Source organism: Xyrauchen texanus, chromosome 15 (genome assembly GCF_025860055.1).
Source record: "Xyrauchen texanus isolate HMW12.3.18 chromosome 15, RBS_HiC_50CHRs, whole genome shotgun sequence".
Taxonomy (NCBI): domain Eukaryota; kingdom Metazoa; phylum Chordata; class Actinopteri; order Cypriniformes; family Catostomidae; genus Xyrauchen; species Xyrauchen texanus.
Window position 1 is genome coordinate 29434000 of NC_068290.1, and position 27532 is coordinate 29461531.

General features: G+C 37.4%; 1 protein-coding gene across 1 annotated transcript; it reads left to right on the forward strand.

Annotated features, from left to right (window-relative positions):
• The first annotated feature begins 1893 nt into the window (after window positions 1-1893).
• Window positions 1894-27192, forward strand: LOC127656001 (acetylcholinesterase collagenic tail peptide-like). The gene is made up of 17 exons (XM_052144117.1): window positions 1894-2010; window positions 6405-6514; window positions 6818-6928; window positions 8206-8250; window positions 9149-9175; window positions 15689-15760; window positions 16125-16187; window positions 16300-16326; window positions 16819-16863; window positions 16989-17024; window positions 17342-17422; window positions 17511-17607; window positions 18520-18659; window positions 19751-19870; window positions 20291-20417; window positions 23515-23617; window positions 24007-27192. Exons 1-17 carry the CDS (start codon window positions 1920-1922, stop codon window positions 24074-24076), a joined length of 1365 nt encoding a protein of 454 aa, XP_052000077.1. The 5' UTR covers window positions 1894-1919; the 3' UTR covers window positions 24077-27192.
• Window positions 27193-27532: the final 340 nt, after the last annotated feature.

A 27532-nucleotide genomic window follows, 5' to 3' on the forward strand; every position in this document is an offset into this window, starting at 1 on the left:
AAAGGAAAGAGGGGTCAGGGGTCTGGAAAACATCTGTGATATTCCACTACAACGCATGCAAGCTAATTCTGTCATTTTATGCTTGTGTGTACATTACATCCTTGTGACAGCCCATCTCAGATTCAAGTACTTCAGATTCTTTGACATTACAGAGGGATACACACCAAGACACAGATTACACAAAGAAGTTGTAGCTCTTATTTGTATAAATTTACACTCACTGAGCACTTTATTAGAAACACTATGGTCTTAATAAAGTGTCCGACGTGGTCTTCTGCTGTTGTAGCCCATCTGCCGCAAGGTTCGATGTGATGTGCATTCTGAGATGCTGTTCTGCTCACTGCAATGATATATATATATATATATATGTGTGTGTATATGTATATATATATATATTATTTTCGATTTTTTTATTTTTGTTTCTGGCAGCCACAGCTGCAAGTTTTTTTATAAAAAAATGTTACTGTACATTTTAACGTGAATTTCTTTTACAGTGTACACACACATATACATACATATATATTATACACACACACACACACACAGATGCTATCATATGCATTTGTACTGTATGAAAATGAATATAATACAGAAAAATACGTATAACACTGAGTAAAATGAAAATGTTTTAAAGAATAAAAATAAAAAAACTTACAAAATATAAACATAACGTGAGCATTTATCTGAGTTATGGTAGCCTTTCTGTCAGCTCAAACCAGTCTGGCCATTCTCCGTTGACCTCTCATCAGCAAGACGTTTCTATCCACAGAACTGCCACTCACTGGATGTTTTTTTGTTTCGAGTAAATTCTAGAGACTGTTGTGCGTGAAAATACCATGAGATCAGCAGTTCCAGAAATACTCGAACCAGCACGTCTGGCACCAACATTCATGCCATGGTCTAAACCACTGAGATACATTTTTTCCCCATTCTGATGGTTGATGTGAACATTAACTGAAGCTCCTGACCCATATATGCATGATTTTATGCACTGCACTCCTGCCACATGATTGGCTGATTAGATAATTGCATGAATAAGTAGGTGTACAGGTGTTCCTAATAAAGTGCTCAGTGAGTGCATATTAACTGATTGTCCAAGTTTTGCTTAGTTTTGCCCACAGCCGTTTTTACTTTTTATCATAATACTTTGCACTTCAGTGGGTCTGAGACAACTAGAGAAAAGTTGCATTTTTCTCATGTAATTTAATTTGTTTTCTTTAGTAATTATATTATCAGATTAACATTTCAGAATATGAAAGTATTTGGTATCTCTCCCTTTTTCTTTAATGATAGCATGCACTCCAGCATACAAACTCTTAACAAGTTTGTGCAAAACCGGATGATCAGTGTTAGCATGATTTGAGCATGTTTTAAAGAGCATCTTTCAATGGAAGCAAGGAAATCTGACCTTTTGTACAAAGGAGCTAACACGGTCAATGTCACATTTGCTTATTTGATTTGAATCTTAAACATTTATTTTTCATTTGTCATCATAACGTTTATTTGTTCAACGATTTTCAGTAGCCTAAGGATTTTTTGACCCCACTATACATTCTTACGGTGGCTAAGCGTCAGCCATTGGCATGACACCTTGTCACTTCAATGTCATTCATGTCCACACCGTTTTGTTTTCTCTGTCCATTTGAGGCAGGGGGAAACAAAGGCAGTACTGCCAGTAGTAACAGGCTAATATTGGCTACAGTGGGCAGCTGACAGGCTGCCTCCTGTAAATTTAGCTCAGGGCCAATACATGGACGAGTTGTAACAGACATCGGCTGGTATGCACTTCTCCTAAAGGCATGGAGTGAGTGAGTGAGTGAGAGAGAGAGAGAGAGAGAGAGAGAGGGAGGGTGAAGAGTAGTGCAGAACCACCTCAGATCACTCCTCTGTGCAGTTGGAGGTAGACTGTAGCCAGCAGCATGATTCTACTCACACTTGGACTATATTTTCCACTCCTCTGCTATGTGTCGTCATTTTCGTACGTGGATAACATTTTTCCTGTACCAACAGGTAATACAGCAGCATCTCTTTCCTTTGCATTTGTTTGGAAGATACTGATGTCTGATTAGGGGTTATCTCTGAATGAAATGCAAGGAAGTTTTTGTTTACATCTGCAAATGAGACTTGTGGCTGGTCCTCAAGATTCACGGTAATCATGCACATTTGTATAAATGCAGTTGCAAACTGTGTTTAAGGTTTTGACTGATATATTTTCTGCAATGAGTTGCTATGTGAGGTATAGTTCAAAGCTGAAGATTGATAACTTGACTTGCACTGAGGACACTTGTCATTTGCACTTATTGATTAAATAAATTTTTGACAAATAGTTAAAAGTTGACAACTGCTTTATTCTGTGATATTCAGATAAATATTCAGTGCACACTTCAAGTAATATGCAGACCGGATCAAATGTTTGTTAGTATTAATAGATTTGCTTTTATAGTATGGAAAAAGCCCAGTAAAATTGTCTGTCATGTGATAATACTAAAAATATTTGGTCCTTTGGCCATTACACACTGACTCCATTGCACACAGGTCTAAATGTACTGTGATTATTTTATCATTAACATTTTTTCATTGCATATTTTTATAAGAGGGTCTAATAGATGTCTGATCTAATAAATTATCTGTACTGTATCTAGAGATGTTTTTGCCCTGTGTGGTGGTATTATCAGACTGAGGTTTACAATATTACTGTGATCAACCTTGATCAATCAGCTGGGATTGTTAATATTGGACATTTATTTTATGTATAAGATAAATGTACAATTTAATTAGGTTGGGAATCACTGTTAAGTTGATTTCCAGTTTATATCAGCACATAAAAAACAAAATGAGGTAGAACATTTGATTTATAATCTTTAAAATACCACCTCTAAAACTAAATACAGTTTTCTGTAATGGTGTAAATGGTCTTTAAAGATAGACTGGCTGATATTTGGCCATTTTGAGATTATTGGCATCTGCTGATAACCATGTCTCGTTGGGCGATTAACAGAAGTGGCAGTTCTCCATGTGAGTTTCAAAATCTAACAGGAGCTTCTGACAACAGTCAACATACAAAAAATGTCAAAAGCATTCTAATAATGAACATATTTTTTTTTAATGAATTTTGAGTAAATTTTGTGTGAAATAGGTGTTAAATAAATCTCAGTTCCCACCTATTCAATTTAAATGGAACATAAATACAATTATTTATAATATATCATCATTATATCAGCTATCAACCACTTTGATATACATGTCAACATCAGCTATTAAAAAAAAGAACAGCACTACTTCTAGTCTACTTGGCATTATATTCCCTCCCACGTTCTGCTGTCATATGTTCAGTCCCTGGTTTTCCAAAGCAATGCAGCAGGGGCGTCGCTAGACTTCAGTGTCACAGGCAATATTCTAATATAAAAATAAGAAGAATCCTTCCTTCTATTAATTAAAAAATGACCACCCTACCTGTCAAATAATAATTATATTAAGCACAACACTGAATCAATTTCAGAACTTTAATAAAGCAAATGTCAGGTGTACATTAAATGGATCAAACATGTGTTCATTTAAATTGCGGATCAAAGTGAGAATTACAACTTGTCGGCTCATTGTTCATTGTGCAGGAATTAACACTAACTATAAAATCTAAGTAATTTAACTATTTAAATTTGCAATTGTCATTTATCATAACATTTTGAGAATAAACCAAAAGGAAAGTAACTTTAAAGTGATGTGGTGGACAATAGCAAAGTGGAGTGTCTGGGTCTTTACATACAACATCACTAACCAGGGAGATAACTTGGCTTTGCAACCAAGCTGAATTTGTGGGAAGTTTTTTGTGAGCTCTGTGTTCATGAATGAGGTGTATATTAGTACAGGAGTTTTCAATATGTGGGCGCCTGTTAAGGGAGGCACGAGATATAGGCTCGCACTCAAGTGAAGCAAAAAATGATTGGAACCGCTGTGAATTATATAAGTCCATATCAAGATATTGTAAACCTAATGCTGAGAGGGACTTTGTGAATCTGTCTGGTACTTTCTCCTGAATAAATGTAATTTCTTACATAACTGCTATAGAGTCCAGATGCTAATAACTCTTTGCTGATGAGCCAAAAGACCAAGGATTTCTTTATTGCTAAATCCTATTCTGAAGTATGATTTAACTATGTCCTCCACATCCATCTCTTGCATTAATGAAGCTGCTGGCTCGGCGTCCATTCTATCATTGTGATAATGACGTTCTGTTTAGCCTAATATTAAGATTTATTTCTCATATTATTTTATATATTAGTTTTTTTTCCCTTTTGCTTTGGTGTGCAGACTTAAGTACAATCATTTGATAAGTTCAATGTTATTTGATTTTAAACCATTTAAAATTCAAGGCAGGAGTGTAACTCCACGCACATGACATGGAAATGTGAACAGCACGGGCAAAGCGCATATAGCCTACTTGTAGCCATTTTTGGTTGACTTTAATGTGAGATTATCATTTTAAGACATACAGTGGATATAAAAAGTCTACACACCCCTGTTAAAACAACAGGTTTTTGTGATGTAAAAAATTAAATACAAATAAATTTTGTCTTTAGTGTAAAAATTACAACCTTAACCTATGCAATGCCGCTGAAAACCAAAGTGATGCATTTCAGAGAGGAAAAAAAAAAAAAAAACCTTGAATAACCTAACTGCATAAGTGTGCACATCCCTGAACTAATACTTAGTTGAAGCACCCTTTGATTTTATTACAGCACTCAGTCTGTTTGGGTAGGAGTCTATTAGCTTAGCACATATTGACTTGGGAATATTTTCCCACTCTTTTTTTGCAAAAACGTTCCAGATCTGTAAAATTGCGAGGGTATCTCCTGTACACGGCTCTCTTCAGGTCTCCCCACAGATTTTCTATAGGATTCAGGTCTGGGCTCTGGCTGGGCCATTCCAAAACATTCGTTTTTTTTGCTGAAGCCATTCTTTTGTTGATTTGGATCATTGTCATTCTGAAAGGTGAACGATCTCTTCATTTTCAGCTTTCTAGAAGATGTCAGAAGTTTCTTTGCCAAAATTGACTGGTAGTTGGAGCTATTCATGATTCCCTCCACCTTCACTAAAGCCCCAGTTCCAGCTAAAGAAAAGCATCCCCAAAGTATGTTGCTGCCACCATCGTGGGTATGGTGTTCTTTTGCGGAGTTGCTGTGTTTTTGCGGCAAACAATCCTTTTACAATTTTGGGCAAAAAATTCAATCTTGGTCTCATCTGACCAGAACACATTTTTTTCCACATGGTTTTGGGAGACTGGATATAGGTTTTTGCCAGGCTTTGTTTTTTGTTAGAGATGGCTTGGTCTTGCCACACTGCCCCATAGCCCAGACAGATGAAGAATACAAGAGACAATAGTCATATGTAGGAATCAACCAGTACTCGCCAGAAAGAGCTGCAGCTTCTTTAATGTTGACAGCCTCCCTGACCAGTTTTGTTTTTGTCTTCTCATCAGTTTTGGAGGGACATCCTGTTCTTGATAATGTCACTGCTGTGTCAAACTTTCTCCACTTTTTGATGACTGTCTTCACTGTGTGCCATGGTATATAATGCCTTGGAGAAAAAAAATTGCAGCTCTCACCTGAGCGACACCGTATGCTCTTTGTGGTAGACACCCCATGGCTCTTGTAGTAGCATGCAACCAAGATGGCAGAAAAAAGTGGTTAATTTTTTACATCACAAAAACCTGCTGTTTTAACAGGGGTGTTTAGATTTTTATATCCACTGTATGTATTGTGCTATTTAGGCTTATAATTCACTGTGCTGCTATTTTGAGTTGCACTTGAGGAAATTCTAATCCAGTAAACATTCTTTATTCCCATGTACCGATTCCAGACTAAACCTAAATAGCTGAACAAGATGACTGGTGCATGCAGTAAAGTCTACTTGGTGTGTGGATTGTTAAAAACAAATGAAGAGTAGAAATTAGGCATATAGATTATATATTTAGGAATAAGGCTTGCATAATAAAACTGCAGTGCCTCTGATACAGAAAAGCTGCACTCCCGTGAGAGAAAATAGAAAGCGCCCACTCAAGTCGTTCGTAACGTGTCTGATGAACTTGAGCACGAAAAGCAGGTAAAAGTTTAAGAGCAAACTGTCAATTAATGCAATTTGGGCTCACTGATCTTAATTAATTTACATTTGAAGCCAGAACTGAAGCCTGCCTGTACCCTGAGATAATTAACATTAAGCCTTACTTTATCTCTTTTTTTTTTTCTCATCACAAAAAAAAACATTCGGAGCTATTAACAAAAGATCCGGGGCTTCAGCCTTATCAGCCTGGGTCTAGCTACGCTGCTGCAATGGAGTGAATCACTGCTCCACTGGACTGCGTGTCTGTTGACATGTTCCTCATGAACTTCTTTTCCACTCCTCTACAGATTTCCAGTTGCTGGAAACCAGAAAGAAATTCAACCCCTGCTGTTTACTGAGTCCACCTCCGCCCCCTCTCTTCCCCCCACCCCCTTCACTGTGGTGGTGGACACCTCTGGTGAGTCCTGATACATGACCCTTGATCCAGGACCTGTAATTTATTCTGATGTGTAAGTTCCAGATACTTGACTTGACTAATACTGTATACCTAATCAGACACTTTTCCCATGCCCACAACATCACCAAGCTGAAAGATATGTGTCTAGATCACTGAATATGTACATAAAAGTTAAAGGAAGTGACATTTTTACCACTGAAACTGCACAGACAGTAACTCTTTATGGACTTTTATTTATATAACATCAACATACTGCCATAATATGTAGTTCTGAAATGTATTTATTTATGACTTGTCTTATAGAATGATAATGGCATTAAACCAAATGAAGGGAACTCAGAAGAAATGCACAATCCTACAAGCCAAACATGTTCCCCGGGGCCCCCAGGAACAGCAGGACCTCCTGGCCCTCCAGTATGTGCTTCATACTTTTTTCTCATCACAATGTTCACTGAGACACAAATCACCGGAAATGAATCAAATCAGTTAAAGATGTCCATCTAGTGCATGTTTTCATACACCAACAATTGAAAATAACTCATATGGGCACACATAATTGTCCAGAGTGCGTTTGTGCTCAAAACAGCAATAGGCAGACCAGCTGATTATGGCATCTCCTTTTCAGAGTTGGAACTTGGCACCGCATCTTTTAAAAGTGCCACGAGATACATGACAATAGTAAAAGACGTCTGTGTAGTGTTTGAAATTCTTTATTAGGAATTACCTCTTGAGATGTACCATCTCGTTTTCAAGGGATTTCAAGTGCATGTTTATGTACAAAAATTATAAAAAATAGTCCAGATGGGTCCCCTTTGGTGTTCAGGAATAGTTAGGTCACACTAGCTCCTGCTCTGTCTCTCTCTCTGTATATACGAATGGAGCACCAGTGGGTGGAGCCAAGGGTGCGATGACGTAAAGTAGCATTGATGTTTTTTCGATGTAGAGGTGGTCATGAATTAATGGGCCCCCTAGTGACGTAGGGAAGTCGCAGAAGTAGAGAACATGGTGTTTTTTCTGCTTGGTTTAAATAAATGCTTTTTATTACATTTGTATTAAGTTTTGAGTTCTGAAATTTACAGTATGTTTTTATAGTAGAATGACCTTTTATGTGTCAAAATGTGATTCCTCAAAACATGACTCAAGTAATGACAATCACGTGCACATTTTTTGAGGATTGCGTAGTTGGTGAAGGTCCTTCAGGGAAGCAGAGCATTGGGCTGTCACAACGTTGAGTTCCAGCTCTGTAGTTAGTCTTTATAGCCCTCTCAGCATGTGAGACCCGTGTGAGTTCCCCAGACGTCTTTCTGGCTCTGCCCCCCACGACACACTAGGCAATTAATGCTCCACGTTTAGACCAGAAATAGACCTTTTTCCACTGCCAGCCTCTGCTCCATCATACCATTCTTAGAAACAACCCCAAGAGAGAGACATACAAAGACACTCAGAGCCCCAAAGGAGAGAGTTGACCCCTGCCCTGCGCCTTCAGTCCTTTCAGAATGTACCGTGAATTTCAAAGGTCAGAGACCACACTGAAAATCTGAAAGTCAAAATCTAACTTAAACCTGGAAATAAACAGAACATTTTTAGATTTTGACCTTTAAAACAAACGTTATGACAAAAATGAATTAGAAATATGTATGATTTTAAGTTTTGGTAGTATTGTTTTACAATAGTGTTTGTGTTATGATCAGGGTCCTCCTGGACTGCCGGGACCAAAGGGACCAAAGGGAGATAAGGTACGACACATATGAATACATTCACACTCAAGTAAGACATCATGCCGAAGCATTTAGAAAATAAAGAGTAATGTGGTTGACTTACGTCCACTGAGTTCAGGAAGCTAAAGAGATTTGATTGTTTAATTTAGTTTATGACTCATTAATATTCAGTAAACATTTAAATTGACCTGTTTTAATCTCACTTAAAGGACAGCATAGGTAACTGATGCTGTCGATAATAATTTAAACTCCGATTACCACCGGATAATTATTTCAGTCCTTCAGTTTGGAATAATAACTAAAGTCCAATTTACACTTATGGTGTATCGGGCAAGACATTCCATAGGCCCTATAGGGTTTCAAAGCAGCATTTTGTATTTTTGTATATTACCACTAATACGTATAAACATAAATGTGTGTTATTTGATCATCAAAGCTGTCTAAATTGTCCTTATAACAGTGGGACTACTGGTCTAGGTGGATGAACTAGTTATGCGTTACCAATGTAATCCCGTGGATGGAGTTGACTTGTGTAAATAGTCCATGTCTGGTCCTTTTCATTGCATATATCATGACAAAGTTATGGGGTTTACAAACTTGTGGTTGTGACAGGAGCTAAAAAGTTGTATTTAAACGTCTGTGCAATTCTTGCACCTAAAACTTTGATTGTAAGTACAGTACATTTGATTGTAAGTACAGTACAACGATTTCTGCGAGTGGAAGCAATGTTTTCTGGTAATCAAAAAAAAAGAGCTTAATTTGTTTTGAACCTGGAACATTCTTTACCCAATGTAGTTTGTAAAGGGCTGTAAAAATGCTGTCTCAGATATTTTAAAATAAGACTGTGTATATATTGTATGACACACTGATGACCTGACTCTGCTCTTCATCCCCCTCCCCTCCTCTGTGTTGCCAGGGTGAAATTGGAAGACCTGGACAAAAGGTGAGACAGTCAATGTCCTCTACTTTCCAGTAAGTGGATTTACCTAAAAAAAAGAAAGAGGGAAGGACACTTTGTGAAAGCATGTGCACACTTGCAGTTTCAAGTTTTGTCTTTCATGGCTACAGCATCAAGGAAATTCAAAACATATGCAACCCAGTGTTTTTATTATTAATGCTAAGTAAAATGAAATCTAAATTAAAATATTTTTGTTGATGCATTTGGAGTGTGCATGGGGGAAGTCATCAGCATTTCTGTTGCTCCAATACCACTCCATCACGCGCATAGGCTAACATTTACAAGAAATATGGATTTTGTCAAATAGGCCTATAATAAGACAGTCTGATCACAAATACAGAAAATTACAGATGTTGAGAATGAACCTGAGTGTGGGAGGTAGCCTACAGTCATAATGAGCTACCACAAGCAAATATTCATAGAGGAAATAAAAAGACTTGTGGCCCAAAATATTCTCTGCTCTCATTGGAGAAAACAAAAAAGATGGGTTATAGTACATCTTTCTCCTCTTTTACATTAGTAACCTATTGGCCATGGAAAATTTCAGAAATTCATATAGGCTGATAATATATCACGCTTGCAAATTCCTTATGGATGATGGACAAACATGACAGATTTCTATAATTGTATCCAACTCTATTTGCTGATTTGGATTAAAACGTCCCATAAATACTTACCAATATAAATTTGATGCTAAATTTCAGACACTGCCCAAAATTCGTCAGAGGCTGAAGATCATCGCAAAGGCTATTGATCGGTGTCTGTGAACATGTCACACTGAACGTTGTAAGATTGACGATTTTGCCCTACGATGAGAGAAATCCTTTACGATTCCTGAAATTTGTCTCAAACGACAGAATCGTGGCCAAAATCAAACAGTGTGCACCTGCCTTAAATTTTCTTGTGGTACTTGCCTTGCAGCTGAATGGACAGGCTCACTGAACATTCACTTAACTGTTTGAGAAAACTGAGCACCTTTTTGTTTTCTTTTTGTGCTAGTTCCGCCTAGCGGCTGGAGTTTGTTTTGTGGAAGTAACACACTTCGGGACAGTTTTGTGGATGAATCTACACACTCTGTGTTTATTCTGCCTGTTGGCTGGAGTTGTTTTCTAGATTATCTTTTGTTGTGTAATTCTGTCTCACAAAATTTGTATAGAATTACCGGACTTGAGCAATCCGACGGCAAAGTTGTCACAGGGACTCTCGAAGGTGTACATGGACTGTTTGAGTTTAGAGGGATGGATGCCAATTGGCGTGGTCGTGCGCGGGGTTAATGCGCACATTTTAATTTTTTCTGTTTGTAAGGTTATGGGTGAAGTTCGGGGTTTGATTGTTGTACTAATGCTGAAATGTGGTCTTTATAATTTTGTTTTTGACACGCAATCTATTTTTTCTTATGTCAAAATTTTAAATGTTAATATGAGTGGATTGTCTCACTCCACATGGAATGTGAATGTGTTGTGCACCCCATAAAAAGAAGGAAATTAATTTCTCTTCTTAAGTGTAAGAAATATGATATAGAGTTTCTTGAAAAATTTGGGAAGATATGGGCTAGATATGTTTTCTTTAGTACTGGCTCATTTAAGAGGAGGGGAGTCATTACACCGATAAGTAAGCATCTACAATTCAAATGTCTCAAACAGATTAAAGATAAATTAGGAAGAGTCATTATTGTTTTAGCTGAAATTCAGAGGCAAAGTCTTATTTTGGCTAATATTTAAGCACCTAACGTTGATGAACAGAGCTTTTTTATTGATCTTGAAGCGATGTTGCAAGCCGCTGGTACCCCTCATGATATAATATTGGGAGTAACCTTTAATCTTTTGATGGACTCAGTCTTTGAACATAGTGAAGCAAAAGTGTGCAAGCCCCCTAGAGCAACATTGACGCTTAACAGGATGTGTAAAAATCTTGGTCTTACAGATATTTGGAGATTTTTTTTCATCAGTTCATAAGATTTACTGTAGAATATATATTTTTTATATGTATTTATGTCCCTCATTTCATCTGTGTTTGATTGCTCAATTGGAAACATCTTAGTCTTAGATCATGCCCTGGGGAGTTTAGAGGTGTTGCCACATATGGAGAAAAGGAAATCATGTAGTTGGCACTTTAATGTATCTTTACTTTAACATTGTTTGGAATTCAGGATTTTGCAAAAGATACATTATACATTAAAGGCTGAAATCAATGTTTATATTAAGAGACCAACTGGTCCTCTGTATCCTCTGTGGGTGTGGCTTGGGAGGCACTTAAGGTGGTTCTTAGGGGCCAGATCATAAAGTGTGCCTCGTTCACCAAAAAATCAAAAGCACAAGAACTTGTGGAATTTAAAGGGAATAGTAAAAGTACAGAGGCAGAGCTGAAGCACTGAATGTCGTCTAATGGCCTCAGAGAATTGACCCGATTGAAACTTTTGGCTATTCAGGGCAAGACTGTCATATTTTGACTGTCTTGATTCTGGCTAGGTATATAAAACAGAGAGTGTCTTTTTGTACCATTCCCTCAGTGAAATCTGCTGGTGGAGAAATATTTACCTCAGCCAGTGATATTAATAATGCTTTAAAATAATTCTATCTTGATCTCTATAGTTCCACGCCTTCATCTACTGTTGAAGATATTAGAAACTTTGTGGAACCATTATAACTTCCTAAACTGACATCTGAGCAAAAAAATATTTTGATTCTGAGATAAGCTTGGAGGAGCTTGGCGAGGTTATTAAGGCCTTGCCTAAAGGCAAGGCTCTGGGGCCAGATGGCTTTGCTGCTGAGGTTTTTAGATCTTATGCTACAAAATTGGCTCCACTTTTTCTAGAAGTTTATACGGAATCATTAAATAATGGAAAGCTCCATTATCAACCATGACACAAGCCCGGATCAGTCTGATTCTTAAAAAGGACAAAGATCCAAGCGAGTGTAAGAGTTACTGTCCAATTTCCTTGATCCAGCTAGACATAAAAATATTGTCAATATAACAAGAGTTGTGACATCTCTTATACATATTGATCAGGTGGGATTTATTTAGGATGTAGCTCTTCTGATAAAGTCAGGCATTTCATAGTATCCGTACCGAATTATCAATCTCTAGTTTTTGGTGCTGTACTAAGATTCAAGTTCTCAGGAGTCGAGGGTTCAGAATTTTTATCTGTGAAGTCTTGATCACTCATATTATTTTGCCTCAGAATTTGTATTTTGGGGAATGGGGCGGGTATTAATATAATAATCAAACATATAAAAAACTGGGTCCTTACTAGCGTGATGATTGGCAGGCAGGTAATTCTTTGGGGATGAAAGTCGGCTGGTGTGCCCTCATTTCATGAGTGGTTCACGGCGTTGGGCAGAGTGGTGGCTTTTGAAGAGATGTCACATAGATGGCTGGGCAGATTGGTGGCTTATGGGAAGAAGTGGGTCACTTATTTGGCATTCCTAGAAGGTTGCTAGGTAGGAGCAGTGGAGAGCCTACAGAGCTGAAATATTCTTCAAAAAAAATCTTTGTTTGTGATCAGTAGAAAAGAGAAACCCTCATGCCATCCCAGATGTGTATGACTGAGTAAATTATGAGAATTTAAATTTTTGGTGAACTATCCCTTTAACTTTGGCAGCCACAAAATACAAAAACTAATATATATATATATATTAAAACAATAAGGCTAAACTGAAAAAAAAAACTGAATTAAAATAACACTGACAGTCATATTTTCATCAAATTGAGGTTACATTTTTTCAAATTAGTTGACAATATTAACAAGAGCAATACTTTTACAGCATTTATTCGTCTTTAATTTCAGCATATAATAATGAATTTTTTTAAATCAAAAGTTGTATATGCTAACATTAGTTAATGCACTAGGAACTAACAATGAACAATTGTATTTGTATTAACTAGCGTTAACAAAGATTAATTAATGCTGTTAAAATGATGTAGTTCATTGTTAGTATATGATGCCTAATGCATGAACTAATGTTAACAAATGGAACCTTATTATAAAAGTTAAATAGAAGAAAATATAAATAAAAAAATTCAAGAATATATTAACCCTGGTGCAACCTTAAAACAGATATGCAGGTCACATTAGTCCATATGATCTTCTGCATCTCTTGAGCACCAGAGTGATACCCAGCAGGGGATTCTTGTGGTTGCCCTTATTAGAGTCAATCCACAATGGAACATCCCTCCGGCTCCTTTCCCACAATCACATTTGATGGGCTTGTGTGGTTTCCTGGAAGTCATTTATAACCAGAGTCAGTAATGCCTAAAGCAGGACTGAAGGGTAAACTGAGAAGTAACTAAACAGTATACAGGATTGTGTACAAGAACATTGTTTTACTAGAGGAAAAAGACACTGAGAGGAGAGTGGTGCTGGTGTTTGAAGCACTGCAGCATTGCATAGTAATTTAGCTTAGTGCTGGGGCGGTCCAATAAATCATTGGCTCTCCCACAATCCCCAGCTCATGGCCCTAGCACGTAATTTAATTAAAGCCAGGAGACTGATGATGCTTGGGTTAGTTTGTTCTCTCTACACCCCCCTCTCTCTCTCTCTCTCACTGTCACTCTTTCTCTTCTCATGGCTGTTTTGCCCTCAAAGCACTCAGTAGACATGTTGTCCTCACCTTCTCCTTATTGCCCAGGGTTTGAGCTGCCAGTAATCTTTAGCTGCAACCCAGTTTAGATTCTGGATGCTTTGGAAAAGGAGTAGAGGTAATCAGCTCCTAGCTGATACTAGAATCAAAAAGATTCCATTACTAAAGACCATAATTGTTATTATACTTGTCTCTACAGCATTTCTCATCTACAGCATGTGGTGCATAATCAGAGTATACATTGCATACATTAAAGCTGCAGTGTGTAAGTTTTTATATTTAAATAATATTTACTATCCCAGCTTAACATGCAAAGACAGTTATAAGTAAGTCATTTGTAGGTTGTCATTTTTCCTAAGTGTAAACATTATGGCTCTGTGGTGCTATCATATATTGCTCTGTTTGTATCAGCATCACAACCAGCTCATCACAGCAATGTTGGCTCAACATTGTTTGAGGCAGCACTGTCTTTTTGTCCCACCAATGGATGATGCCAATATGTTTGGTGATGCCATAGTGGTGCATAAATTACACACTTTGGCTTTAAAAAGCTTTAAAATGTCTATTTATTGTACACATTATAGGTATAGTTCAGCCAAAAAAGAAAATTCTCTCATCATTTACTCATGCCATCCCAGATGTGTATGAATTTCTTTGTTCTGCTGAACACAAAGATTTTTAGAAGAATATCTCAGTTTTGTATATCCTTTCAATGCAAGTGAATGATGACCGGACCTTTCAAGCTTCAAAAATTACATAAAGGCAGCATAAAGTAATTTATTTGACTCTAGTGATTTAATATGTATTTTGAAGCAATGCAATCACTTTAGGTGAGAAACAGATCAATATTAAAGTAATCTTTTACTATAAATCTCCACATTAACTTTCAGAATGTGAAAGTGAAAGTGGAGATTTACAGTAAAACATTAAGGACTTAAATATTGATCGATTTCTCACTCACTGCTTCTAAAGACAAGGATTTAACCACTGGAATCTTATGGATTACTTTACTGTTTGATATTTGGAGCTTGAAAGTTCTGATCACCATTCATATGAATTGAAGACTTGCAGAGCTGAAATATCTTCGTTTGTGTTCTGCTGAAAATAAAATAGCTGATAATAAAGTCAAACAAATCCGGGATGGCATGATGGTGAGTAAATGATAAGACAATTTTCTTTTTTGGTGAACTATCCCTTTTAAATTGCTGTAAACGATTTTACCATTATGCTAACTTCCTCCAGAATTAGCCACCCTGTTCTAGAATTAGCCAACACGATGCCAGCAAACCCAAACACGCAAAATGATTAACAGTCAGAGAATGTTTTCTGATTGGCTGAAAAAGTGCAGGCTTTATATATTAATAGTGACACTATATAGATTGTATGTCTTACAGGCAGTGTTGGGTGTAATCCAATTACAAATAAATTAATTACTGTAATGGAATTACTTTTTACATAGTGTATTGCTTTATATTTTTTATTCTTGTAATCTGATTACAGTTACCGTCTTTAAATTAATTTATATTGCTGAGTGAATCTTGTGTGTAACAATGAACAAGGAAAAATATAGACATTATTTTGAATTTGTTGAGTGGAAAAGTGTTTTAGAACTTAAAAGTAATTAGTAATGTGATTACTTTTCCAATAAAGTAAATTATTAAATTAATCTGATTATAATTTTGGAAAAATAACACAGAGTGAACCACATTATAGTGACCACGAGGAGGTTACCCAATGTGACTACCCTCTCTAGCAACCGGGCCAATTTGGTTGCTTAGGGGACCTGGCTGGAGTCACTCAGCATGCCCTTGATTCAAACTTGTGACTCCAGGGGTGGTAGTCAGCATCTTAACTCCCTGAGCTACCCAGGCCCCCTTGAATTCCTATTTTTAATTAACTTATCCAACATTTCTTACAGGGACGCACTGGCCCTCCTGGCCTCCCAGGGCGACAGGGACCAAGCGGATGGCAAGGACCAGCTGGACCCAAAGTGAGTGTGAACACAATTCCTTCTCCATGGAATAGACTCTGATACTCTAGACAAAAAAACAGCCTGAAGTACATTCTCTTTCGCCAAGATGAAAACCTTGTTAACTAGCAAATTGTCTGTACATCAAAAGGTTATTTAGGCTTACTAGAATTATTTGTATCTGCAATGTTTGTTTTTTCTTCCCAAAGCTGTTTATAATGTTAAAAATGTTATAAAGTTTTCTTCAAACTTTAATTTAAAATTGGATGGAAAATGGATCCAAAATGAGTAACTGATATCTACAGTAGTGCAAGATACAAATATGACATCATCTGAGTATATTCTCTTGTGTACGGTGACATAACCTTGTATGTGTATTTAACAGGGAGAGAAAGGTGACCCTGGGCTGATGGGCATGCCTGGGGCAAGAGGACCAATTGGACCCAAGGTCTGGACACTCTTCACTGATTTCTGACTGCTATGTTGCGGTAGCTGCTTTGTGGTATAATGTTCTTTGTGTGCTGAAAGTAGCTGAATGTTTCTGAATTTCTTCTATACAGGGGCTACCTGGATATAAGGGTGAAAAAGTGAGTTACCTCTCAGTATCCACCATATTCATGTTATGGTGATTAGCCAATTTGTAAATAAGTTGGCAGAATGACAATTCAAAAAGACAGGAAGGGATTATTTATTTAATTACTTAGTTTACTCATTTTAAACCATGACTTGTACTACAATTATATAACTAATATTGGCATTATATTCAAGCCAGAGAGGAACTGGCCCCCACTGTGAGCCTGGTTTCTCCCAAGGTTGTTTTTCTCCATTTTCTCTTTATGTTCCTTGTCCCAGTCGCCTTCAGCATTTAGACTGGGGATCTAAATGCACAATGAATATCATGGTTAAAATATGGTTACTCTATTAAAACCATGGTCAATTTATTGTTAGGTAACACAAAACCTATTGCGAGGGAATTAAAAAAATTCTCACACTGTCCTTCGTAGAAGACTGTGTACATGTTTAAATTCCACTCTTATTTTAAAGATGATGAAAGATGTTCTTCTCTTCTGTCCTGTTAGGGCTCACAAGGTTTCAGAGGGGAAATTGGCTTAAAAGGTGACAGGGTAAGTTACCTTGTCTAGGAATTGTGGTACAATTTTTTTTCGGTTTTCCAAATATAATTGGTCCAAGCCATAATTCAGATGTGAATATAATTTGTTTACAAAGGTTGCACCGTTTTCTCTTCTAGGGATCAATGGGTCTTCCTGGAATGCTTGGCCAGAAGGTGATAATGACAGTATTATTATATTTTTGGTTAACTGTATTTATTACATCATATACTACAAAGCCAAAACACTGTAACTGTGAAACTACTGAAATTGAGAAATGTCTTAAAAAATTTTTTTATTGTATAGCCAAATATGGATTATAATATAAGTCTCAGTCGGTTTCTCTGAATCTGAGCCAAACCCATCTGTTCATCAAATGACAAAAAATGGCCAAATGTGCCTGATTTCACCCTATTATTATTTGCAAATATACTGAAACAACAATTTTTGTATTTTATGGATCATAATGCACAATCCATGCACATCTTCTCAGGGTGAAATGGGCCCAAAAGGAGAACCCGGAAGCTCAGGGAACAGAGGACCCACTGGCCGTCCAGGAAAAAGAGGAAAGCAGGTGATCCATCCTCCAAAATATCATAATAACATGATACAAATGCAAAAAGTTGGAGATAAATTAACCTTATGTTTAATTTCTGATGCAGGGTTCAAAAGGTGACAATGGTGCAGTTGGGCCCATGGGACCTGCAGGGCCTCATGGGCCCCCTGGTCACCCTGGCCCTCCTGGATTGCCTGCTTCAGGTATTATATTTACATAAAACTACTATACAGAAAATAAATATCCCCTGTCCTCATTTAATTTATTATTAATAATAATTTCATAATTTATAATCTGCACTTTTGCAGTCAAAAGCTTATGAACACCCAAACACCAGCAATACATTTCTATACTTTTGGCATTAATAGGGGATTGGTCCTCCCTAACAGTTTCCACTTTTCTGGGAAGGCTTTCCACTAGATGTTGGAACATGGCTGTGGTGCAGGCCAGTCAAGTTCACCAGACTCCGTAAACCATTTCTCCATGGACCTCTGTTTGTCATCATACTTTCATACTCATTGATTTGTATTCACTAGAATTAAGGGGACCAGCCAAATTGTTCATTTGAAGGTGTCCACAAATGTAATTTATTTGTTTGTTTAGTTTCTGTTTAAATAGGCATCTTTACACAAAGCTCTTTGTCTGATTGATACACCATCTAAAGTTGTTTAGTATCACATGGACATTTTGAATGGGTCTCTGGGTTCCATGAGATTATTTTGCTGCATTAGCTATTGCCATGTGCAGGGACGTTGGAAGCACTTGGTTGTTAAATCCATGCAGGAAGCCCCACCAATGGTCTTTATAGCTTCAGAAGCAACCTGATCCCCTGCTGAAACAGAAACACCACAGGAGCCATGGAGCCATGACATCATGTCCTTAACTGAAGGCTGGAGCAGCCAAGCTTGTCACAGAATTACAAACATTATGTCATCACTGTATTCACAGGACAGCTGCTGTCTTGTTTTGGTTTCTGTGCATATTAACTCAATTGCTCTCTCTTCGTGATAGATGAGGGCTAGGTTTAGTAGCTCTTAAAATCACTCCATTATATTGCATCACATGGAGGGACATTTATCATGCCTTCAGCTAAATGTTGTTTACCTCTCCACCAGGACTGTACATGGTAGGACAGAAAGGGGAGAAGGGACAACCTGGCAGCTCAGGACGTTGCAGCTGCAATGCCCCCTCGAGTGCCAACAAACCCTCCACTGATCACCACTTGCTCTGGGGCAGCTATCCCAGAGTACCAGCGGTAAGCCAAAAATGCCACTGTGGTTTAGAGACTTAGTCTGAATATTAACAGATACAGTGGTGTTCAAAATGCTAAACCACAAATGAAAATACTTATATTTTGCATTTTTCTATACAATTACAAATTATATTATCAGCACAACAATTTAAGAGAAAGATGGAATTGAAAGATATAACATGAATTTCTGAATTTCTTCGTATTTGGGATGTCCCCTTTTTCATTAATAACAGCATGTGCTTGAGCTGGTATGGACTACACATTTTTGTGCAAAACCTGATGATCCATGTCATCCAGCTTGATTTGAGAATGTTCCAAAGAGCATCTCTGGTGCACAAAAAGTTAACATGGTCATTGTCACAAATTTGCTCATTTGATTAGTGACCTGGATTTGTAGTGCAGAATATTACAGAAAATGCTGGGTTCCTTCAGGGTTTCCCTATGGATTTTTATAATGGGGTTTTTGAACTTATGAGTAAAATAAGGCCTGTGGTAAACATTATTTGATGATACGTGGATGTTTTGTTCTACAACATAAATTACACAGTCATACCTCAAACGTGAATTTTGAAGCTGTATTGAATTGCATGCTTTTGTTTGCTGGTGTGAAAAGTTATGACTTTTAAACAAACAATCAACAAACAGAATTTCAAATCGAAACAATACAGGCATCAAATTTTAGCTAGCCTCCTCAACACTTTTTTAAGAGAGGAAATGTTTGTGAACATGTATTAATGCAATACAAATGACTAATGTGTCAAAGACCTGTGTTAAACTTCCCTTGTTTCGTTCCACACTGCAAGGTTTTCTCTCTTCCTTGGTACACAAGTTATTTACCTATTCAATTTATGGTTAGGTTTGGGAAAGGGGTTAGATTGATGGTAAGGTTTAGGTTTGTGTTAGGGGTTCAACTATGGGAAAATTGTAATAACTTAGTTTGTTTGTTTTTCTCTATGGGAGATTAGTCATGTGTTTTTGTACGAGCCAATTTGTGTGGTTTCTTAGATTTTGCCAACTCGTACTGTTATCGTGACTTGTCATGTGACCGGGTTGTAACATCAGACATTTGAAGATATCTGATGTCTGTTCTGCAGATATTTGTGGTGAATAATGAACAGGAGCTGAACCGTCTCCAGACTGATAACGCTCTGGCGTTCCGTAAAGATCAGAGGTCACTTTACTTCAAAGACATTGATGGCTGGATGCCAATTCAGGTACCCATTACCTGATTGTTTTTGAAGGGCATCTTATTACTTAAAGCAATAGTTCACACGAAAATGATAATTCATCTTTTACTCATATCATCTTACTCGCCCTCATCCAGACCCGTATGGTTTTATTTCTTCTGTTTAACACAACAGGAGATGTTAGGCCATGTGACAACCTCAATCACCATTTTCTGTCATTGCATCTTTTTCCATTCAATGAAAGTGAATGGTGACTGATATTAACATTTTGCCTAACATCTCCTTTTGTGTTCTGTGGAAGATAGAAAGTCAAAGGGGAATGGAACAACATGAGGGTGAGTGAATGCTTATTTACATTTTTGGGTGAACTATCCCTTTATTATTAATATGTTGTATACAATTGATTTTTATTTTCCAAGATCTGTAAAAAAAACTCTTTCATTCCAGTTAACCCCCTTTCAGTTGATGGAGCGTGATCCTGACCAGGAGGGTTTCTGCGGAGACGGCGTCGTGCAAGTTGAGAACGGAGAGGAGTGTGATGATGGAAATAAGGTGGTCACAGATGGCTGTGTCAGTAAGTATCAGGTTGAAAAGGCAGTGATCCAGCTGACAGCTTATTCCCAGCAAAGAGGAGCATGGTGTAAAGCAGTTTAAAGAGACAGTGCATTCTAAATTGAGAATGCAAAAATAGGCAGGTCCTGTTTTTACCAGCAAGTGAAGCTTGGAATAACACCTTCATTTAGTAGTCACCAAACACCTGTTCTCTTAATTTATTACACAGCTCAAGGAATTCTGATTTAGTCTCATCCTCAGACAGCACACTGACAGGCCGCCCACAGAGCATTCACTGATCATCTGATGCAATTTGCACTCAAAATGGGAAAGCACTTTCTCGATCTAGCAAGCTCTTATCTGATTGGTTGGCTTTATGCTGTTTCCGAGCGTAGGGGCACACAGGTTTTTCATCTTATTCCACCTGAAAACAAAGTCATAAGTTACATGTTGATACAAGCTGATACGACAAGCACCTTTGAGGATGAATTACAGGTGAAACTCGAAAAATTAGAATATCGTGCAAAAGTTCATTAACTTCAGTAATTCAACATAAAAGGTGAAACTAATATATTATATAGACTCATTACAAGCAAAGTAAGATATTTCAAGCCTTTATTTGATATAATTTTGATGATTATGGCTTACAGCTTATGAAAACCCCAAATTCAGAATCTCAGAAAATTAGAATATTGTGAAAAGGTTCAGTATTGTAGGCTCAAAGTGTCACACTCTAATCAGCTAAACACCTGCAAAGGGTTCCTGAGCCTTTAAATGGACTCTCAGTCTGGTTCAGTTGAATTCACAATCATGGGGAAGACTGCTGACCTGACAGTTGTGCAGAAAACCATCATTGACACCCTCCACAAGGAGGGAAAGCCTCAAAAGGTAATTGCAAAAGAAGTTGGATGTTCTCAAAGTGCTGTATCAAAGCACATTAATAGAAAGTTAAGTGGAAGGGAAAAGTGTGGAAGAAAAAGGTGCACAAGCAGCAGGGATGACCGTAGCCTGGAGAGGATTGTCAGGAAAAGGCCATTCAAATGTGTGGGGAGCTTCACAAGGAGTGGACTGAGGCTGGAGTTACTGCATCAAGAGCCACCACACACAGACGGGTCCTGGACATGGGCTTCAAATGTCAAACGTCTTACCTGGGCTAAAGAAAAAAAGAACTGGTCTGTTGCTCAGTGGTCCAAAGTCCTCTTTTCTGATAAGAGCAAATTTTGCATCTCATTTGGAAACCAAGGTCCCAGAGTCTGGAGGAAGAATGGAGAGGCACACAATCCAAGATGCTTGAAGTCCAGTGTGAAGTTTCCACAGTCTGTGTTGGTTTGGGGAGCCATGTCATCGGCTGGTGTTGTCCACTGTGCTTTATTAAGTCCAGAGTCAATGCAGCCGTCTACCGGGACATTTTAGAGCACTTCATGCTTCCTTCAGCAGACAAGCTTTATGGAGATGCTGACTTCATTTTCCAGCAGGACTTGGCACCTGCCCACACTGCCAAAAGTACCAAAACCTGGTTCAATGACCATGGTATTACTGCACTTGATTGGCCAGCAAACTCGCCTGACCTGAACCCCATGGAGAATTTATGGGGCATTGCCAAGAGAAAGATGAGAGACATGAGACCAAACAATGCAGAAGAGCTGAAGGCCGCTATTGAAGCATCTTGGTCTTCCATAACACCTCAGCAGTGCCACAGGCTGATAGCATCCATGCCACGCCGCATTGAGGCAGTAATTAATGCAAAAGGGGCCCAAACCAAGTACTGAGTACATATGCATGATTATACTTTTGAGAGGGCTGACATTTCTGTATTTAAAATCCTTTTTTTTTTTTATTGATTTCATGTAATATTCAAATTTCTGAGATTCTGAAATTTGGGGGTTTCATAAGCTGTAAGCCATAATCATCAAAAATTATATCAAATAAAGGCTTGAAATATCTTACTTTGCTTGTAATGAGTCTATATAATATATTAGTTTCACCTTTTAAGTTGAATTACTGAAATTAATGAACTTTTGCACGATATTCAAATTTTTCGAGTTTCACCTGTAATATCTGGACTTGCCAGTTTAATGACATTAAATCCTTAAACGTTTCACTTAGTAGCAAGGGAAGTGGATATCGACGAGCAGAACTGTATATTCTGTTTTTTCTTAGATATGACTTTAAAATAGTCTGTATTGTCTAAAATGTACATAATGGCATAGTTCACACAAAAATGAACATTTTCTCATCATTTACTCACCCTCATGCCATACCAGATGTGTATGACTTTCTTTCAACACAAATGATTTTTAGAAGAATATCTCAGCTCTGTAGGTCCATACAATCCAGTCCATGAATCTCCAAAAAGCACATTTAAGGCAGGATAAAAACAATCTATAAGACTGCAGTGGTTTAATCCATGTATTCTGAAACAATCCAATCGATTTGTGGTAAGAACATACCAAAATGGAAGTCATTTTTCAATGTATATTTTGCCATTGCAGTCTCTAGGCACAATCATGATTTCAAGCTCAGCTACACTTCTTGTGCTTGACGCATGTGCAGAGCGCTATATGGCACCTAGAAGTGTAATCGCCATGGATTTATAGTAAAAATATAGTTATATTTTTGCATAGTCTCACCCAAAACTTTGGATTGGATTGCTTCAGAAAACATGGATTAAACATGGAGTCTTATGGATTACTTTTATGGTGCCTTTATGTGCTTTTTGGATATTTACAATTTTGGGCACCATTCACTTGCATTATAGTATAGACCTACAGAGCCAAAATATTCTTCTAAAAAATCTTTGTGTTCAGCAGAAGAAAGAAAGTCATACACATCTGGGATGGCATGAAGGTGAGAAAATGATTAGAGAATTTCCCATTTTGGTTGAACTATCCCTTTAAAGTCTTAACACATTTTTCCACTATTTACTGTTTGTTTTGTGGACAATTGTTCACAAAGTCTGCCGCAGAATTATTTAAGTAAATTTGTTCCATTTGGTTCTATTACAGTAATATAATGTATCTAATGCTGCTTCTAAATTAAACAAAATCAATACAATCTTTAGATGCCAGTCATGTACATGATCCTATTTGCTTCTCCCTTTTACTTTCTCTCATTCTTAGAGTGCAAACTTGCATATTGTGGGGATGGCTATCGCTATGAAGATGCAGAGGAGTGTGATGGGAAGGACTTTGGCTTTCACACTTGCAGATCATTTTTGCCTGGGTAAGACTGTTCTGGTCTATTTATAGACCCTATGAAGGGATAGTATGTCTTTTTTAATAGCCAATAATGTTAAGTTTATGTGACAGTCTTGAAAAAGATTTGCCTTTTGGCTATTGATTACCAGAAATAGGTGATATTAGAGGAATATTATAGAAAGCATTTTGTTGGAGGTATCTCCATATTTCTGTCATCAATATTTCTGTTTTTCCAGAAAAGAAAGTAAGTAAGTAAATGGCAAAGGCCTTTGCAAAAACAGACATGGAATTAAAGCCACAAAACTCAGATTATACTTTTTTATTTTTTTATTTAATGTATCTTTTGGTTTAAATTATGTCTGAATTTCCCCCTCAATTATCTAAACAGCATTGTCCCTGTCTTGCTTTCCCCAGATCTTATGGACATCTCAAGTGCACATCTGACTGTTTCATTGACTCAACAAACTGCAAATATTTTACATGAAGACACAAAAAGTAGTGTCACTTTTCAACTGGCAAGTCACGAGATCCATATTAATGACAACACTGAAAACCATAGATTCAGCAGACGAACTGAGCGTAGATTATCAACAGTAATCATCACTAGTATATTATCTGAACACCTTTGTTGCCGAGTTGCCACGTTTCTCACTTGAGAAAGGAATGCTCAGCAAAGCCATGGTTCTCACACAGGACCTCTCGCTTGTGGTCTTAAGAACTCTAACAGGACTTCAGACATCTTTCTCCATTCATTCAGCCTCTGCTACATGGTGCTTGGCCCTGGTTTCAAATCTGGCCACCATGGTTGGCAGCACTAAGAGGAAATAGGAGAGTTGCATGTCTCTGGGAAGTAAAGGACTCCTCATTACCTCAGCGTAGTACTGTTTCCATTTTCTCCTGGTCCATCACATCTTCCCTCACACAGGGTGCTGTGTATGAATGCAATGTGATGTTTTTACTGTAGTACTTTGCATGGGGCTGAATTTGCAGTAGCTGTGTCAGCAGAACTTATTACCAAGACATTGACCAGATCAAGACAAGATTACGCATGTTTTCATTAATTAAGCAAAACTGGTGCCAAAGAAAAACCTAAAATCACCTCTGCTAAACTAGTCTATCTGACAAGCTTAGACTAGCATGAAGTTCCATGCTAATCCAGACTGGTTTCTGTTGGTTAGGGCTGGATTGGTTCTGGTCTAGCTGGTGGACCAACAAACCAAAACTTAACTGGTGATGGTGGTCAACCAGCATAGTCATTCTAAGTAAAATGGTTGGTTATGGAACTATTGCTGGTTAAGCTAGTTATGAAGCCTGCTGGGGATCTACATGCTGGTCCATTCAGCAGGGACAGTATTTGGACTAGATTAACGCTGATATACTTACAGTTGAGTAGGCTCCAGTTTTTTTAAACAAACAATACTACTGTATATTAAAGTTGCTTAAAAAATGTTCCGGGTTCAATACAAGTTAAGCGCAGCATTTGTGGCATTAATTTGATTACCATAAAACAATCTCGACCTGTGTATTTTAATTCATAAAAAATCTGGGTTACAGTGAGGCACTTACAATGGAAGTGAATGAGGCCAGTCCATAAACATTAAAATGCACACGGTTTCAAAAGTATCGCCACAAGACATAAACATTATCCATGCTAACTTGATTTAAGTAAAATAAAATGGCTTACTAACTATATCTATGTAATGTTTTATCCAATATTACAACTTTGTTGTCATGACGATGTAACCACAATAAACCCTGTTATCTGGTAAATGTCCTAATGCCAGTAAATCACTGATTTGATCACATTAAAATCATGGTAACACATATAATGTTTATGTCATGTGGATGTACACTCATTGAGCACTTTATTACGAACACCTATTATGGCTACTTATTCAAGCAGTGCAAAGCATAAGATCATGCAGATACGGGCCAGGAGCTTCAGTTAATGTTCACATCAACCAGATGAGAAAACATTTATTATCGCAGTGATTTCGACCATGGCATGATTGTTGGATCCAGACGGGGTGGTTTGAGTATTTCTGTAACTGCTGGTCTACTGGGATTTTCTAGAATTTACTCAGAATGGTACCAAAAAATAAAAACATCCAGTGAGTAGCAGTTCTGTGGATGGAAATGCCTTGTTGATGAGAGGTGTCAATGGAGACTGGCCAGACTGGTTTGAGCTGACAGAAAGGCTACAGTAACTCAGATAACCACTCTGTACAATTGTAGTGAGCAGAATAGCATCTCAGAATGCACAACATGTTGAACCTTGAGGTTGATGGGCTACAACAGTAGACAACAATTTTTGGCACTTATTTAGGACCATAGTGTTCCTAATAATGTTCTTAGTGAGCATACTTCGAAACAGTATATATTTGAATGTTTTTGCACTGGCCCCATTCACTTCCATTGTAATTGTCTTACTGTAACCATACCTTTTTCTTTTCTTTTAAATAAACAAGGGATGAGTCTAATTGTTTTTTGTGTTAATCTAAATTATTCAACAAATGCTGTCGATTGTGCTTAACATGTATTGGACTATGGAAACATTGTAAGACCCTCCTCTCCAGGTACTCAGTGGGGGCTCTTTTGCAGTTATCTTGCAGAAGACATAGTGTACCATTTCCATTCATATCTCAGGAAACCACTTAAAGATAAGCCAGAACCTCTCCACCTCCATGTGTGGAATGGGGTGCACATATTCCACAATTTAGCCTTGTTCAATGCTTTTCTCGTAATTTAAGGGCATGCTTGTATTGTTGAAGCAAACCCGATTTATTTGTTTGGTTATGGGTCAGATCTTCAATTAGGGAGAAAAAAACAAAACATGTGAAGGCTCTAAAGCTGTTATTGAAATATATTTACTGTATGCTATTGCAGAGGTAGCATTTTGCTGCTATTCTGGCTAAAGACTGTTGGATTAAGGCTGGACTGTTTATGCTGTCATTGATGTTTAAAGGCTTTAAATGGATTTATACCCAGTGTCAAAGTCCAGTTTGAATGTACCTCAGCATATACAGCATGCTTTAGCCTTTTGTGGCTACAGGACCTAAGGTTTAGCATCCAGCATTCAGCACTTACTTAACTGTTTTATTCAATGATAGCTATAGCTTAAGTATCTGTGATTTACAAGACTTTTTTGATCAACTCAAAGCCAGTTTTCCATAAGCTATGTGGTGCATTTGCTACAGAAACCTCTTTGCTTACCTTTCTTGGGGTGATATTCCTGACGTATCTGTAGATTTCATGTAAAATATTATATGGAAATGAAAATAATATGGAATTAAGTGTCTTGATTACTTTGGTGTAACTGCATGTTCTTATTATTGTATACTCTTGTTAAAAAGAGCAGAATTGCCAAATTTCAATGCATTGATGCCTTATAACAGGAGTTTCACTAAAAGACTGTATTTAGCTTGTAACTCACTGTTATCCTCACACTTGTACAAACTGAGAAGAAAAGATGCTAACATCAAATATTGCAAAAACAAATAGAAATAAGAATGAATGTTTTGTCCTAGTGTACTGTAAAGGCTCATTCGTATTAAACCATGTTTGATACTGTCCTGTGACAATGTTAAAATAAAGCTTGAAAAGCGAACTTTTGATTCATTTTCTCATATATATATATATATATATATATTGTTGATCCATACCTACTCAGAAAATGAAATGAAAAGGTATTAAAGGGATAGTTCATCTAAAAATGAAAATGTTGTCATAATTTACTCATTTACTCGTATCGTTCCAAACCTATATACATTTCTCTCTTATGTGGAACACAAAAGAAGATTAGTTGAATGAATTTCCTGGTCTGACTTTTCATTACAATGGTAGTTGGTAATCCTATGTATCATTAAAATAGTTCAGTCAGGACAAGTCTGGTAATGATTTAGCCTGTTGTGGGTATGACACATCAGCCCCTTTCACATAT

What these genes read in the sequence shown, in the direction of transcription:
- LOC127656001 (XM_052144117.1), top strand. Translation starts at nt 1,920, where the DNA reads ATGATTCTACTCACACTTGGACTATATTTTCCACTCCTCTGCTATGTG. An exon ending in CAGGACCTCCTGGCCCTCCA is followed by an intron (nt 6,929 to 8,205) that starts GTATGTGCTTCA and finishes TGTTATGATCAG; the next exon opens with GGTCCTCCTGGACTGCCGGG. An exon ending in CTGGAATGCTTGGCCAGAAG is followed by an intron (nt 17,025 to 17,341) that starts GTGATAATGACA and finishes ACATCTTCTCAG; the next exon opens with GGTGAAATGGGCCCAAAAGG.